The 15831-nt window shown below is 52.3% G+C and overlaps 1 protein-coding gene across 2 annotated transcripts in view; it reads right to left on the bottom strand.

The window, feature by feature from the left end:
* Window positions 1-529: 529 nt before the first annotated feature.
* Window positions 530-15831, bottom strand: part of Ttc28 (tetratricopeptide repeat domain 28) — a 400070-nt gene continuing 384768 nt past the window's right edge. The window contains exons 15-23 of one of the 2 annotated variants that reach the window (XM_027415916.2): window positions 14782-14961; window positions 13635-14355; window positions 12688-12812; window positions 10804-11035; window positions 10198-10274; window positions 9065-9088; window positions 8251-8380; window positions 6289-6396; window positions 530-5352 (exon numbers count right to left, since the gene is read on the bottom strand). In XM_027415916.2, coding sequence (XP_027271717.1) covers window positions 3767-5352; window positions 6289-6396; window positions 8251-8380; window positions 9065-9088; window positions 10198-10274; window positions 10804-11035; window positions 12688-12812; window positions 13635-14355; window positions 14782-14961 — 3183 coding nt within the window. In that variant the 3' untranslated portion in view covers window positions 530-3766. The remainder of the gene's footprint in view (window positions 5353-6288; window positions 6397-8250; window positions 8381-9064; window positions 9089-10197; window positions 10275-10803; window positions 11036-12687; window positions 12813-13634; window positions 14356-14781; window positions 14962-15831) is intronic. The other variant, XM_027415917.2, reaches the window with a different exon arrangement.

Below are 15831 nucleotides of genomic sequence, written 5' to 3'. Positions count from 1 at the left end.
TTTTATATTGTATTTCTCCCCCACTGATATAATCTTCTATTTTGTGCTTATGCATATTTAATGCATTTAAAAACAACCTGCTTCCTTCTTTTCTGACACAGCAGGTTAGTATCAATGTTTTATATGTTGTTGTGTAACATTTTTTGCTGTTACCCCATGGGACATCACTCCTTAAAGCGCTTGTGTCCTTGCATCTCCTTGGCCCCACTCACTAGCCTCATGCCTCTCCACACAGAGGACTGCTTTCTTCTCCCTGAAAAAGCTTCCTTGAAAGTTTCGTGAGATAGGAAATCAGGTGGCTAAGACTTGTTTTGTTTGTTTTCCCTTCCTGTCTAAGTAACCACTCACCAGCAGACATCTCTGGCACCATACTGCGATTCTAGAAGAGCCAAGGTGCTGTCCACCTAAGATTCTATGTGTGTCTAGAGTGCCTGGTGCAAGCGTCCCTTGCTCTCCTCCTGATGTCTCTGGCAGGGTCACAATTGAGGAACTGTGGGAAATGCATAGAGAGAGACACTCGGAGACAGTGTTTAAAACCAACAGGCTCATGCTTTAATAGACACTGAATCACAAAGGAAGGGCCAAGCGCCCGCAGCCTCAATAAAAATATGAAGTTCTTTTTACATGACAAATTTCGTAATATAAAAAGTTTAATGCTGTCTGGAAACTGTGTAATTTACAAAAAAAGTCCATGTAGGCCAAAGGTGGCTAACAATGCATATAAGGAGTGTGAATGCCAAGTGGGGAGGTGCCCAGGGTGAGGGTGGGTGGGTGCTGGCGTGGATGTCTCTGAAGGATCCGCTACAGACAGGTCCAGTTCACAAGCCACATATATAGTCAGTTCAGACAAAACAAAATGCGTGAGGAAGAGCTGCACTGTTGCCATTTGCCTCCTTAGAAATGCACAGCTAAGGGTCATTGAAGCTGCTGTGTGTGCTGGGCAGTTGGACCCTGTGAGCAGCACCTCACCACCTATCAGTGTGGACCGATTTTTTTTTCCCTAAAAGGGAAGAAGGTGAGATCTGCACTTTGCTGCAGAGACATTGTGGGTCGAGATGTGAGTTGTGTAGGTGATTCCTGTGTTAGCTTGCAGTTACCAGTCATAAACTGGGGCAGCCTTGCTCTATGGTCCCACCAAGCTGCTAGATGAGGCTGTTGCTTGTGTGGGACATGTCTTTGTCTGGTAGAGCAGGGTAGAACATTTAATAAAAAAAATTTATTAAAAATTTTCATTTCCTGAGCTTAAGGGAACATCTCTCACTACCAGCAAAGGGGAGACAGAAACTGCTTCTGTAACTTTGACCCCCACATCTATTGGCTCCTCCTATGCAGGATGAAGAGCCAGGGGCTAAATAGAAGCCACCTATACCAAGTGTGAGCCCTCAAGGTTCCAGGCCCAGTGGGCCCTTGAATACTTCCTGGCTGTGGAACAAAACTTCAGTTGCATTTTCTGCTGTATGCAGAAAATGACCAGGATGTCTGATGACCAGGAGTCATCAACCTTTCTTTTAATAGGTGACTTCAGGCTTTGTGAACCAAGAGGCAAAATCAAGACTTGTACTTATTAACCATCTTAAAAAGGTAAAATCCATCACTGGTTTATGGCCCATGGCTGCCAACCCCTGACCCATACAGAACCCTGAATCGTGCAGTGTCTTGTGATCTGAAGTTCCTCTTTACAGTGAAGCTGGAAACTTCCTTTTGACTTTGTTTCACATGCTTGAAATCACCAAGACTGACAAAGACAACGACAACTTGGACCTGCACATTGGTCCCATTATTTTGTCAACTTAGTTTTCCTTCATTGAAACTTACATCCGAGTTAAATAAAAAGCATCCCAGGTACTGTTTGGCTCTTCAGTGTAAATCAGAAAACAACAACAATGTACCTAGGAGTGTACCAGGGCAGCCTTGGAGTCTTCCATGCCTTGATAACCACACATGGTCTGAGGGGTGGAGGTATTTGCTGATGGTGGGCTGCACCCTGGACAGAGCACAAAGAGCAGGGCGCTGGGCACTTGGGGGAAGAGGCTGAGGTGGCGGCTGGGAAGGACAGGGCCCAGCCACCCGCGTGTGTGCTGAGGTTGGTTCTCGGTTGCCGAGGACCTGATTTTGCAAGCGGAATGCACAGTGCTGGGTTTGGTTTTCATTTGCTACATGGCGAGTGAGCTCCCTGCTAAGCTAAAGATAGTGCATGCTGTTTTAGTGAAGTATTTCTCTCCCAGGGGTGGGGCCAGGGTCAATGTGAATGCCTTATCATTGTCAACAAGGTTATTGGGTCAAATAACCCAATAACCTTGCAGAATCCTCTATGACAAAACTCACTAGAATATCATGGAGCCAGCCCACAGTGCCAGTTTTTAAAAGAGCAAACTGAGGTGGAGGTAGCAGTCAGTGGCTACAGAGTGAGGTCATAGAATAGTGTGGTGGTGCAGGTCTCAAGGCTGAGGCAGGAGGATTGCTGAAAATCTGAGAGGCTAGTATGGGCTAGACACCCTACTTTAAAAAGCCACAATCAGAAGCACACACACACACAAAACCAAAGTCGTATCCTACTCAAAGTGAGAAGTGCCCTTGGAGAGTCATGATGCCAGCCTCCCCAGCCCCCACTCCTATGACAGTGGGCCTTAGCCCAGGTGACTGCTCTCAATACTAACATTGAGTGTTCCCCCAACCTGGTGGTGCTGCAACTCGCACTGTCACAGTGCATCTGAAGATTGACCTGGTTGACAATGACTCAGGTGGCAGCAGGCAGTCACAAGAACCAGCTGGGCCTGGTGATGGAGAGAGGTTTACGGGGCCTGAGCTGGGAGAAGAGAACAGATGCAGCAAGGCAGCTGAAGTGCCGGAGTTCTGGACTAGCTAGCCAGGAACTTTTTTTTTTTTTTCCTTTCTATCTTTTTTTTTTTTTAAATAAGTAAATTGAATAATTTCAACCATACCCCAAGAAAACTTGATTATTACTTACGGATGAATATTCAAATTTTGACATTTAAAATTTCTTGAGCTTTTAAAAATAATAGCTATAAATGCAAAGCACTATTGATAATAAAACCAAGTGTTTATCCATGTACAAAAAAGATCAGTTATGTTTTAAAAGCACAACGTTGTGTTTTAAACCACAATTGCATAGTTCTGAAATGCCTGGACAAGAGTACAGATTTTTTTTTTTTTTAAGAAAATTCAAGTTTGGCCAACAGTGGGGTCAAAAGACCCCTGGCCTTAGCTCATGGGGAGCAGCTGGGGATGCAAGTGCTTTCAGCATGAGTTATTGCATTGTGGCTGTGATTTCCGGTATCCACCAAAATGGCTACAATTTAATCACAAAGAATTGGCATTTTAAAAACCATAGTTCTCCTTTTGGCTAGTGTAATGCATCAGTGCAGAACTTAACTTAGAACATTCTATATCCCACCAGCACCTGGAAGCCCAACAAGAGCTGTTTGCGCTCCTGTAGGAAAGGGATGCATAGAGAGACTCGGTAGCAAAACCGGTGCTGCCTTTTTCCCACAGGTCCTGTGGCAGAAGCAGGAGCCAAGAGGCAGAGAAGGCACAGCCGTTCCCACCCCACGCAAGACCTGCTTTTGGTGAAATCTGGCCCGGGGAGCTACCCGTGAGTACAGTGGTATTCGGCATGGCAGTGACCGTGCACAGGGAGCCCACCTGTCTGAGGAAGGATGGTATCAGTGGCTGTGTGGGTGACTGCACTAGATGAGGGACCCCGAGACTCTGGCTGTACTGTGCACCAAGTCAGGGCCAAGATGCTTTAACATTTGGAGGAAGGGAAGAGCCTTCCTGGGGACAAGAACTTGTAACCATTGGCCAAGGGCAATCTCAGAGGGCGGGTGGCAGCTGTGGTGCTGAGGCCACCAGATGTTGTCAGTGCTGCTGTCTCCGTGCACCAGTGGCCGTTGGTGGGGACTTTGGGTGGCACCTCATCACGCCCCTGCACAGGCAACTCCTTCAGTTCTAGTCTGTCTACCCCGCCCTCTTCTTTGCTGTGCCTAGGGGACAAGTTCAGCAGGCTGAGGACATCTCTTTTGGATGTCAGGGCTCCTGGTGCACCCCGGCATATTTTCTGGGGGCCCCTGGGGGCCTGGGGTGCACTCTGCCAGAGCATCTTGAGGCTGTGCACTGCCTGCACCTTCTCGTCAGGGGCATCAGCTGGACTGGAGCGCGCAGAGCCAGCTGAAGAGTAGGAGAGTGCGGGAGATGGTGCACTGCACGCAGGGGATTGGTGGCCTGAGCCAGGGGATGTGTTCCGGGGGGACTTGGAAATGTGAGCACTGTAAGGGGAACTGGGGTACTTGAGTCTAAAGAGTGGTGGGTCTGCCGGGGAGGCTGGGGTGTTACGGCCAGGTGATGGGCGGCTGCTGCTAGGAGAGCTCAGGCCATCCTTGCTGGAGACCTCTGAGGTGGCAGGGCTGCTCACCTTGGGCAGCGATGAGCTCCTGGCTGGGGGCTGGGGTTTGATAGTGAGTGGTGACAGCTGACTCCTCTGATGGGAGAGGACAGGCTTGCTGAAGGCGCTGGTTTCCGAAGCTCTGAAGACGGTGGTGCTGTTGGGTGCTGCTACCACACCGTCCTCTCGGTCAGGGCCCTTGCCTGCTGGCCCACCACTCCTCTGAAGGCGCTCTACCGCAAGAAGGTGGCTTTTAGTCTCCTCTAGGATCCTCTGGGCCAGCTCCTGGGGGTCGAGCTTTGGGGTGGCCTCCTCCTGGGACTTCACAGTGCTGTCGGTCTCTGTGCTGGACTGGTCTGACTCACCTGTGTCTGAGCTTGCCAGTTTTCCCACTTTCTGGAAGGGTGAGTTTGGGCTGGGGATCAGGGTCATCTTTACTGGGGAGTTGGGAGTGCTAACACTTCCCTTGGAGCTAACTGAAAGCCTCACACCACCTGGTGCCCTGACACAGGGCTGCTTAGGGTCTGGGGAGAAGCGTGCCTTCCCATCACCTTGGTAGGTTGCCAAGGGTTCCATGCTGATGATGGAGAAGCCCTCGTATTCTTCTTCTTCCTTGCTGCCTCCACATCTGGCCTGAGGGGACAGCTGGCGCCGTGGCAGGGTAGCTCGTTGCGGGTGGGTACTCTTGGGCCTATCATAGTCCTGTCGTCCTCGGGGCCCCCCGCCTTCCAAACCCCCATCAGGCTTGGAGACAAAACTCATGGAGGAGGCAATGGAGCTGAGACTGTACACAGAGATGGCGTCGGAGGCGATGCTGTCTGCCCCGGTGGGAGAGAAAGGAGGGTGCTGGTAGCCCAGTGGCAGAGCATTGGACACAGACTGTGCCGATGCCAGTGACTCCAGGGAGGATGAGCTGTCCAGACTGAGGCGTTTGGGGAGCTCTGTGGAATCTAGGCACAGAACATCCAGGCCAAAGAAAGGACAGTTAGGATTGTACAGGCTGACCTTTCTTTCACAAGACATCCTTAATGTTAGAAGCTAGTAAAGACTTACACAATTAACCCCCAGTCCTCATGAACAGGCAATGGAACACCTAGGACATGCCCAGCTACGAGTCACAGGCCTCACTGGGCAGCCCTTCTTTCGGCCCCTGTCACCTTCCACTCGAGCCTTAGTCCTTATTATGAATGTCACTAGTGAGCTCATAGCCCAAGTCCAGTTTGGGCTATGCAGTGGACCCATACCCCCTGCTAGTTCCCTTTGACCCTGCAGTACCTACAGGGCACAGAGCTCCTCCCCTTGCCTGCACTGGTCTCCTCCCAGTCTCCCAGCCCCCACGTTAGTAGCCATCTAACAGATGCTCTAGAACAGGATGTACCCAGGACAGCACTCCAACCCACTCCTGCTGCTGCTTTCCTGATGATGTTCGGATAATGCTGTCTCACTCTGGCACCTGTTCTGAAAGCCTGGCATTCCCTCAAGCCTTCTGTCACAGTACACATTGTTTAGCAGGACCTGCTGGTTTGGCTGCCCTGAAAACCGTGGCTGTCCTCCAGTTGCCAACTAATCCCCAGAACAGCAGCATTCAGGCCAGGTATGTCCTCGGGTCCCATGGACCTCCTCGTATGCTCACCTGCATGACCCTGGAGCAGGACAGGCATGTCCTGACACCAATGCCATGTTCCATCAGCTCCACTGTCCCCCAGTCTTGTCCCCACTTTGGTGTTTTAGGTTGGCCTTAGGCAAGCTAATGAGCTTGCTGCCTGTATCCCCTGAGAATGAAGCTCTCCAGAGCAAGGAGCTCTGTGAGCCCCTCCCTAGAAGATGCTAGCACAAACTAAGCTTGCATCACTGACTGTCCTTTAAGGGAAAGGGGAGGTGCTTACCAAAGAGTGACAGCAGGGACTGGAGTGCAAAGTGTGTAGTGCGTCGACTAGCCTGTTTCCCAGTTTTCAGGATCACTTCCTCTTGGCCTACTTCACATAGGTCAAAACCTAGAGGAACATGGAAGATGTGAAAGGCTGTTCAAGGCCCCCACCATGATTTCCCAGGTGACTGTGATCAGGCTATCTTGCCCAGAACAGCTGTTGGACACAGCCTTTCCTGCTTCTATGGAATTTTGCCTGACTCTTCTGCCATTTTCCTAGAGTCAGGTTCCATGAGACCTAGACACTTAGGCACAGCCACAGAGCAACCTGCTCACTCTCCAGGCAGATGTGCCCCAGAGGTCTAGGTTAGCTGAGCATCACAGAGGCAGCCAGCAAGCACTTTCCCAGGCTCTGTAGCCAAAGACTGCCCCCAGAAGAGACCAGCCAGACTTCCTACGTGAGACATTGCTGAGCCTTCTGGAGACTGTAGGGTGGGGAAGGAAAGGGAGCTTGCATGAAGGCTCCTGTTGTTAGATGACTGGGACTGGCAGGCACACTGCTTTAGACTGGACTGCTGGCCAGTCACCCAAGGGAGCTCTTGTTCCTTTCTACTCTTGGCTGGGATTTTGGCAAACATTCCATTCAGAATGAGGCTCCCCAGAAAACCCACAGGGCATTCTGGTTGCTGTGGGAAACTTTACTCTCTGGACTACAGAATAAACATGCATGCCTCATGGAAGTCATCATTTAAAGGGTAAGTATTTGTGTAAATGAAATGCTTTCAACAGAAACCTCTGCTTCTGCTAGAGCCTGGAGTCGACTGGTCCCACCACTGATGGCCCTGTGCTGGTGGCATACTGATTTTATAAATAAAGGTTTATTAGAACATAGGCTGCTCCCACCACTGGTGGTTGGCAGAAGGACCTCAAATGAGGATAGAAGGACTTTTGAAATCAGACCTACCACTTACTGCTCTCTTCCTCCCCACTCTGCCTCCAGGAAGAGGAAGGACCAGGTGTGTGTGTGTGTGTGTGTGTGTGTGTGTGTGTGTCCCTCCTGCACACCGCTTAGAGGTGCACAGGACACTGGTGGAGCTGGGGCTGGGATTATTTCCCTTCTGGACTGTTCTCTATGACACAGCTGGTAAAAGGGCTGGAAACAGTGCTCACAGATGTGGAGGGCTGACCATGCCATATCACACCACTGGTTTTATCCTTGCTGAGAGAAAAAGATGGAGCTTCATCTTCCAATGATACACCTGTGCCCCTGCCACAGAGGCAGCAGCTGATAGCCAAGACAGAAGTGAACCATATGGCATGGAGCCAGCCTTTCCCATTTGCCAGTGCTGCCTCTGGTGGCATCTGTGTATTCATCAGTTTACCAGATTTGCCTTAACTCTGAACAAAAACCAAGTAGCCCAGATTGTGAAAGGCACCAAGTGTGGACTTGCCTTCTCCCTTAGAAATACATTATAAGTGAAAACACAGGGAGCCAGCCCTGGCAGGAATAGATGCCCAGGACAGAGCATAAGGATGTGCAGTCCCGAAATATCTGATGGTTCCTGTGGTAGTGACATCATATTGACATCTTCTACAGACTCTCTTTGACATCAATCAGAGGCCTCTTCATCTGGCCTAGGGGCCCTGCCTTGCCCTCAGCCTGGTGTGCCCCCATCTCTCTCCTAACCTCATGCTGCTCTTGGTCTTCCTGCTCTCACTGCTAGTCTCTGAAGTCTGACCTGGCCACTGTCCTTCCTCCAGCCAGCAGCCCCCTGGAGTTGTGGTAAAACTTGGTCTGCCCTGGAAAGGTAAGGGCAGACTAGAGGGGTGTCGTGATGGAGGGAAACAGGCTGAAGCATTGGCATCTTTGGTTGATCTATTTTTACATCACTGGGGCTTACCCAACAGAAAATAGGAGGGAAAACAGGGCAAAGAAAACTGAAATGAAGTAGCTCATTAAGTCAAGGGTGCTTGGTCCTACCAAGAGCTGCCAGGAACTCATGACACCCTGGGAGCCGCCACAGCTGGACACTGAGGGAGACCGGAATGGGAGCTGAGGCAAAGTCCTGTTCCTTCTCGCAGGCCTGCAGCTGGACCAGCACCTGATGGAGCTGAGGGAGGGACAGACAGATGTGAGCATAGACCTGCCACATTTTGGACCACCCTGCCTAAGCCATGTCACCTGCCATGTATTGCTGGCCTCTCAGGCCACCTGCAGCCTCTGGAGGTCCCTTATAGTTTGGTCATACCTACTGCCCTCTGTGCTGGTCATGGACAGTGGGGCAAGGTGGATAAAGGTGGGGATAAAGGTGGAGAAGCCTCCTGGGGCCCTAGCTGTTCCAATCTCTGTCTTTCCTAAAGCACAGGAGAGGCTGTGGGAGTGGGGGAGGGGAGCTGGGGTTGGCGCCCTCTGTTCTCAATTATGTACTTAGTTAAGACCATCTTTAGGGTTTTGCGCAAGGTGAGAAAGATTTGAACACTACATCTTGCAACCGCAAGTTCATGGAAGAGCTCGTGTGGCACACTCAAGTGTCACTGTCAACTCTTCTGGAGTGGGATTGCTCTACCTGTTTGTCACTGGTTCTGCCCCTGCTGCTCTAGTGGAACCTCAGAGGTCAAATCAAGAACAGAGTGGAACAGGACAAGGGTAGCCAGAGCAGAGGAGGCGACAAGCCTCAGCCCAGAACTCTGTGCCAGCATGATGTGCACAGTCAGCAAGCTCAGAGCTGCAGGGTACTGGGGTGGGTGGGCAAGGTGCTCACCTGACAGCAATTGCTATTTAAAGTCGTACTCACCATTCCCACCATATTTTTAACAGCCTTCAGCCAGCAGAGTATGAGAAAAAGAAAGAGAGAGAGAGAGAGAAAGAAAAGAGTTTAGATACAAGCATAGCAGTTATGCACACAAGCTGATCGCTACTGTAGGAAGCGTCACACCAGCCTGGCTCTGACCAGGGAGAGGAGCAAGAGGCAGCAGGGGACACAAGGAGAGGAACAGCTGTGCCTCAGCCAGTGTCCAGTTGTCCTGGGGCCCACAGTGAGCAAACACAAAGTCCCTTTGTTCCATGAAAGCAAGAGTCATAAGGAGCTGGCACGTTTTAAGGCTCTCATCCTCAAGTCCTGCATTCTTGTCTGGAGGAAACAGACCTGTATTCTGGATGTTTTAACATGCAACATTCTAAAAGTGTCCCCTGATGCAACACAGCAAGTAGATGAGGTACGCGAGTTATAAACCAGCAGGAACTCAAGGAAGTCAGGTCCCTGGCTGCTCACAGCCCCAATGCAGAGAAGTCTCCAGGAAACAGCCATTGAGAGTTTCTACCCTGGTGAAGCTCACACAGGGTACCCATACTGGCACATGGCAGAGACTGGCTTACATATCTCAGAGGAACATGCACTACTGTATCAAGGTATGGCCTCCAGAGTGACCAGGAAAACCACTATGCACCCTTGAAGAATGCCATCCAGAGGTCCTCCCACACATGCTGCCCCTGGGTTGGACTCTTACTCTCAGTGGCCAGAAGGAAAGTCAGGGGGACAGAGAAGCCACAGGACCCTGCCGGGAATGGGGTTGCTCGAAGCTCAGAATCAAAATTCTCACAACCCTTTAATTCCACCCACATTTCCTCAAAGCAGCCTCCCTTTAAAAGCTGCCATGCATCTGGCTTTGTGCTCAGCGCTGTGTCTCAGAGGCTGGCCCAATGCCTGCTGGCTCAGGACAGTGGCTGTGATACTGGTCAGTTAGCTGAGAAAGCTGGGTGAGGTGGCAGGGTGCAAGAAGACAGACACCTGGACCACAGGCAGGGGTATGAGCCCTGAAAACCTGTCTGTAGACTCTACCTGTTTGGAGATGCCATTCCCTAAGGCAGGGAAGCCACACTCTGTGCCTGACAGGCCTGTCTGGGTCTGTCCAGCCTGGCTTTACTTACCCGGCTGATGAGCTGCTCTCCAGTCTCTGAGGCCGTGATGAGCTTGCACAGTGCTTGGAGGGCTGGGTTGGGCAGACCTGAGTCAGGACAGAGGAGCAGATGTTACTCAGAGGGTCTTGGCACTTCCAGGGGAAAGAGTTAAGACAGAGTGCTGAGGGCAGTTTGCTGCAGGTTGGCCCAGCTAGAGACATGTCCCTGTGTGGCTTACCACAGAAGCATGTGGCCTCCAGAGAGAGGGACCCTGACCCAGCACTTGACTCTCCCTTAGTGATGTTTCCAGGATACCCTAGTTCCCAGTGGTGTGCCTCTGTGTCACCCTAGTTGGTCTGTGGTTTTGCCAAAGGTACAGCTGCTGCTGATCTGTGGCTGTTAGTTGCCCAGGACCACTGGACACTCCTAGGAAGGGACAAAGCCCAGGTGACCACCGTAGGCAGGAAGGTTGGGTGAGGCAGACATCAGCCATGCATCAGTGGCTGGCTGGGCTTCTGCCACTTCTTGGGGTATTTCTAGCTACAAGGCCCAGCATTCTTGTGACTCATGGTCCCTCTGTGTTACCCGCCCAGCCCCCCCAACCCCCGCCCTGCTTGTGCACCCATAGCAGCTTACCCAGCAGGGCCTGGAGGGTGCTACTGCATTGCTGCAACCTGTCGCCTGGGTCTGAGGTTGGAAAGAACACAGCTGCCGGCAGGCCACTGGCAGCAGGGTCCAGCCGAAAGCCCACAGCCGTGAGGAGAGCCTGCCATCCAGGGATGCCACCCACTTTGTTCTCTACACTCTGCTGAGATGTGTACATGGCATTGCGCTGCCCATTCTGGATGCGCTGCAGAGACTTTTCCACCTAGTAGGGAACAGGACAGTTAGAGACTTAGGTCAGCCCTGTTCCTCCTCCCAGTGCTTTGAGGGAAGTCAGTGTAGTGCTAGTGACTACCACCTAGAACGCCCCCTTGACCAGGCCTAAGGACGCGGTGCAGAGATCACTGGGCCTTAGGCATAGGAGGGTGTGGTGGTCAGGATACAATCATCAGCGCTGCAGTGCTGGGGCAAAGAAGTCTGCTCTTCCCTACTCCACAGACACTATAGCAAATCGCAGAAAACAGCCTCAGGCCAGAGCCTGCCCAGCCCTACCAGTGCCTGCCAGAGCCTCATGTTCTGCAGAACTCTGGGATTTACCCAGAAACTGAACATGTCAACAGCAGTGCTCCATGGTTGGCTCGTCAGGCCACTTCCAGTGAACACCTGGCCTTGTCCTGAGTTGTCACAGGCCCTAAGGCACACATTTCCACAGAGGACTGCAGACTGTCCCCATGTTACCCGAGGCTTCTCTTGGAGGGCAGCACAGATGAGATGTCTGGGAGAGGGAAGTGTCCACTTACAGTCAGAAGTGGCTGTCCCTGGGATAGAGTCTTGGAGGCACACCGCCTTCTGAAGGAGGGCAGGCATTGTTATAGGAAAGTGTGGCAGGGGAGCCTGGTGTGTGGCTCTGGGGGAGGAGGAAAACAATAAATATTCCTACATCCGGAGCCTCTAAGGCCACTGCAGCCCAGCTGGAGAGAGGAGTGTGGGGGAAAAAGCTCTCTGCAGTGACTTGGAAGGAGTGTTCTGGGTGTGGTGGGAAACTTGAAAGGGTCCTATACTGTAGCTTCCACATACAAGGTGACATCCTTGGGGCCTGGCGTGTGGCTGCTCACAGCAGGACTAGGCTCCCCTAAGTGCAGTGCTTGCTAACTGCCTAAGGTTCAGAGCCTCCACACAGACCCAAGCTTGAAGAAAGTATGTACACAGAGAGCTACCAGGCCCAGGGTGTGGGGTCTGAAGGGTCCGGCTTGAGTCTTCCCCATGGGATAAGAGTTTTACACAGCCAGTGTGGCCTGTCCACCAGGACCCCAGCCTACTTGCAGCTCCCACAGCATCTTCTGCTATGGTGCCTACTCTGGGCCTGTGAGGTAACCACAGACAGTTGTGTGTCCATGGTGTGATCCATGCTACATGGATCCCAGGCTGGGCTAGGAATGACTGGAAACTGCTCTCCATGCTTTTAGCAAAGGGGAATGATGGGACGAGTTTTGCATGATTTTTATTTTGGGGTTGAGATGGTCTTTTGTACTCTGGGTCAGCCCTCAACCCCTGATCCTTCTAGCTATCCCTTCTGAGTGGTTGTCTTAACTGACAACTTCTGCTGTGTGGACACCTTACAGCCTCATGACCACCAGGCTGGTCAAGGGCATAATAGGGCCTTTTCTGAGTCAGGCAAGACACTGGTGATAAAGTATAAGATCTATAAGCTGCTGGGTCTTACTGCACTCCTGGGACTCATTCCTGCTAATCCTCCCAGAGACCTTGAAGTGTCAGCATTGTGCCTTTCTCCAGGTAGGAAACTGAGCAGTGGGATCTGGTCACCATGGCTTGTGCTGGGTCCCCCATCTCATGCTGTCCAGATGGCTCTCACTGGCATCTTGCCCAGGTTCCCCACGGGGTCCCATTAGCTCTTACCAGGTGCAGAAGCACTCGTAGGGCATCCCGTGCCCGCTCCGGGTGCTGCAGGATCTCTGTGAGGGCCTGGCCGATGAGTGAGGAGGGGCTGTTCAGCTTTACATCACTGCCAATAAGCGTGAAACCTGAGGACAGCACAGAGGGACCTTAGGGGACAGTACTGCGGTCCTGACCATTTGCTTCCAAGTGCTCAGCTACAGAGCAAGGCAATGTAGGTGTGGTCCCTGATCTCTTGGGCATCCATACTCCCTGGCTGTCTCAGTGAGTGGCAAGAAGGTGCCTCCTGAGCAGCCACTAGCCTGGGCACCCTGAAGCTTCCTTGTCAAGAGGCCTGTGGGAGAGAACTTAGGGCAGTAACTAGCAACCAGAGGGGCAAAAAGACATTGTTCTACAGGGAGCCCCTGTAGGAACCAAGGGCCACGCAGAGGGCCTGGCTTCCTACATTAGATGCTGTGGGGTATGGCAAGACAGGTGTGGTCTCAAGGAACCATGGCTCATCAGGACACTTGCCCTGCCAGAGCACCATTAGTTCAGTGGCACAGCTTTGCTGTAGCCTTGTGCTGACTTGGTGGATGATAAGGGCTGCCCTGAAGGAGCCACAGTACCTGGCAGGGACACTGAATTGCAGAGGGGCTGGTGACCTCAACATGGTACACAGCCCTATCTACATCTTCCAGAGGCCACATAAAGGGTGGGTTTTTTTTTTTTTTCTAACACAGAGTTTTAAATTAGGTGCCACTTGACAGACACCCATTGTCCACTGACACTGAGCGCCATGCAGTCACTCTGAGGGTGAACTCCCTAGTCCAGAAGGTGATGACTGTGCCTCCAGGGGCTGAGTATGAGGGCTTTGGCACACAGAGCCCATTCCCTACCCGTCCCCAGCTGCAGAAAGAGACTGGCTGGGAGAGCCACCCAGGGACCATCAACAAGCTTCAGCTGCCTACCTGCCCAGTTGGAGGGATGTGAGAAGGCCTTGCTGCTTTGCACTGCCTTCATGGCCTCACCCAGGGAGGCACTGGCCTTTAGGCCATTCAGCAGGGATGAGTAGAAGGCATGAATAAACATCTTGGAAGCTGCTACTGGCACTGGCCACAGAGCCACTAGTACACACTGTGCACCGGCAGCTAGGAAGGCCCGTGTTAGTGCCACCAAGCCGTCTGCTGTGATGCGGCTGTTGGCCTCCTGGGAAGAGCTGAGGATCACCAGCTTCACAGATAGCCGCAGGTCCAGGAGATCAGCAGCAGTAAGGAGCAGCTCCCGCAGCGGTGGGCAGTCTGAGATGCTTTCTCCATCACTTGCATCGTCCTGCACCCGCAGCGACTCTGGGATCGTGTAGGGGTGCCCGAAGGAGCTCTTGCTGCTAGCAGGGTTGCCCTCCATGTTGGGTGTGAGGACTAAGGCTGACAGTTTCCAAGAGATATGGGTAGCAAAGTGAACACACTCAGCTTGGGTCAGGGCACTCATGACCCTCTCCTTGGTGGCCATACTGCCCACAAGGGGCTGACAGCCCAGAAGCTCTGATACCATGTATGCCTCCTCCTCTGCAGAAGGCATTGGCCCCCACAGCCACCTGTCCATTACTGCTGATGGGAGCTTGGGGTTGCCTATGACGGCTGCCATGGCAGTGGAGCTGGAATATGTGGGTGGGGTCTTCCTCAGGTGACACTGCAGGGGAGGAAACAGCACTGTCAGCAGGGCATTTTGTGTGTTCAGCATCTTTGTGACCCAGTGCAGCCCCCCACCCCCCCCACCCCAGACACCAGGAGTTGCCTGCTGCCATCAGGGAGCAGAGGCTTCTGGAAACTAGCGTGCTGTGTGAGCCAGGCAATGTTGGGGATACCAGCTTGACTTCCCATCTGGGACCTGGAGTCAGCCATGGAAACTCCAGAATTTTTTTCCTTCCCTCGGAACTGATTCTGACCTGACAAAGTTATAATTTAACAACAAACTAAAAATTAAGATCTTCAAAACCACTGAGGCAGAAACTACCCTATATGAATTGAGCCCTGGGCCTGGGGCCTGGTTGCTAATCCCACCCTCTGTTCAGGTTATAGGTGTGGGGACGGACCCCAGAGCCAGGCAATATGTTACCTTGGAGTGTGGACCAAGCGAGCGGAGGGCAGGCACAGCGATGAGGGTAAAGCGCTCGTATAGGTACTCGTTGGAGGCACTGCCCTTCAGGAGAGCAAAGGGAACAAGGTAGAGCTCCCCCTCCAGAACCAGGACCAGCTGCCGGTGCCGGCCCACGGGGCCACTTGAGTGCATCAGGCCCTGCAGAGTAAGCACAAGGGCTGACTCAGGGTGGGCAGCCCATCATCCAAGGTTACCCTGGCCAACTGTCAGGGACTAGAGGTGTTACCCAGTACAAGTGTTAACAAGTGTGCCTGCCTTAGAGGGTGGGGCTTCTGTATGCTTCACTGGGAGGAGGTTAGGGGACAGTCTGTCAAGATCTGTGGGTGACCTGAAGTGAGAGTCACCAGCTTCAAGGGGAATGACACCCAAAGAAAGAGCAACTGCCATAGATCCAGGTGTCTGCCCTGGATGCAGAGAATGAATGCAGAGGGAGCTGTCCCAGAGGCATCCCCAAGAGCACCATAGTGGCGAGGCTGTGCGGGTACCAGGACTGAGGAGCACATGCAGTGACCGTCCTTGAGCCTGGACTCCATGAGCCTGGTGAGTCTCCCATTTTGATGAGCACAAAGCTAGACACTCAGAGCCAGGATGAAAGATTTGGGATCAGGATACCTGTGGTCCAGGAAATTTTGTGATGCTTAGGTCTCAACACAGCTCCCCAGGACCTGGCTCTGAAGATGCTGTCTCTATTTATGGCCTCTGGAGATAACAAGGGGTCAGAGAGGCAGCATCTCTCCTGACAGAACTTAGGTGAGGACCTGAGGAGGAGATCTGTATGCATGCCACAGCACGAAGACACCTGTCCATTATTCCTAGAGGTGGCCTTTCCAAAAGGGCCCTGATGAAAAGTAAGGCAGTGACTCAAAGAGGAAAACTGTCTGTGAAGATGACCAAGCACCCAGGTGTGGTGATGCGCACCCATAACCTCAATCCTCTGGAAGGAGGAGGCAGGAGGATTGTCAGGAATTCAAGGTGAGCCTTCACTATAGAGCAAGACTCTATACTTTA

Source organism: Cricetulus griseus, chromosome 4 (genome assembly GCF_003668045.3).
Source record: "Cricetulus griseus strain 17A/GY chromosome 4, alternate assembly CriGri-PICRH-1.0, whole genome shotgun sequence".
NCBI lineage: Eukaryota > Metazoa > Chordata > Mammalia > Rodentia > Cricetidae > Cricetulus > Cricetulus griseus.
The sequence above is the reverse complement of the archived record's forward strand: the minus strand, read 5'-3'. Positions and strand labels throughout refer to the sequence as shown.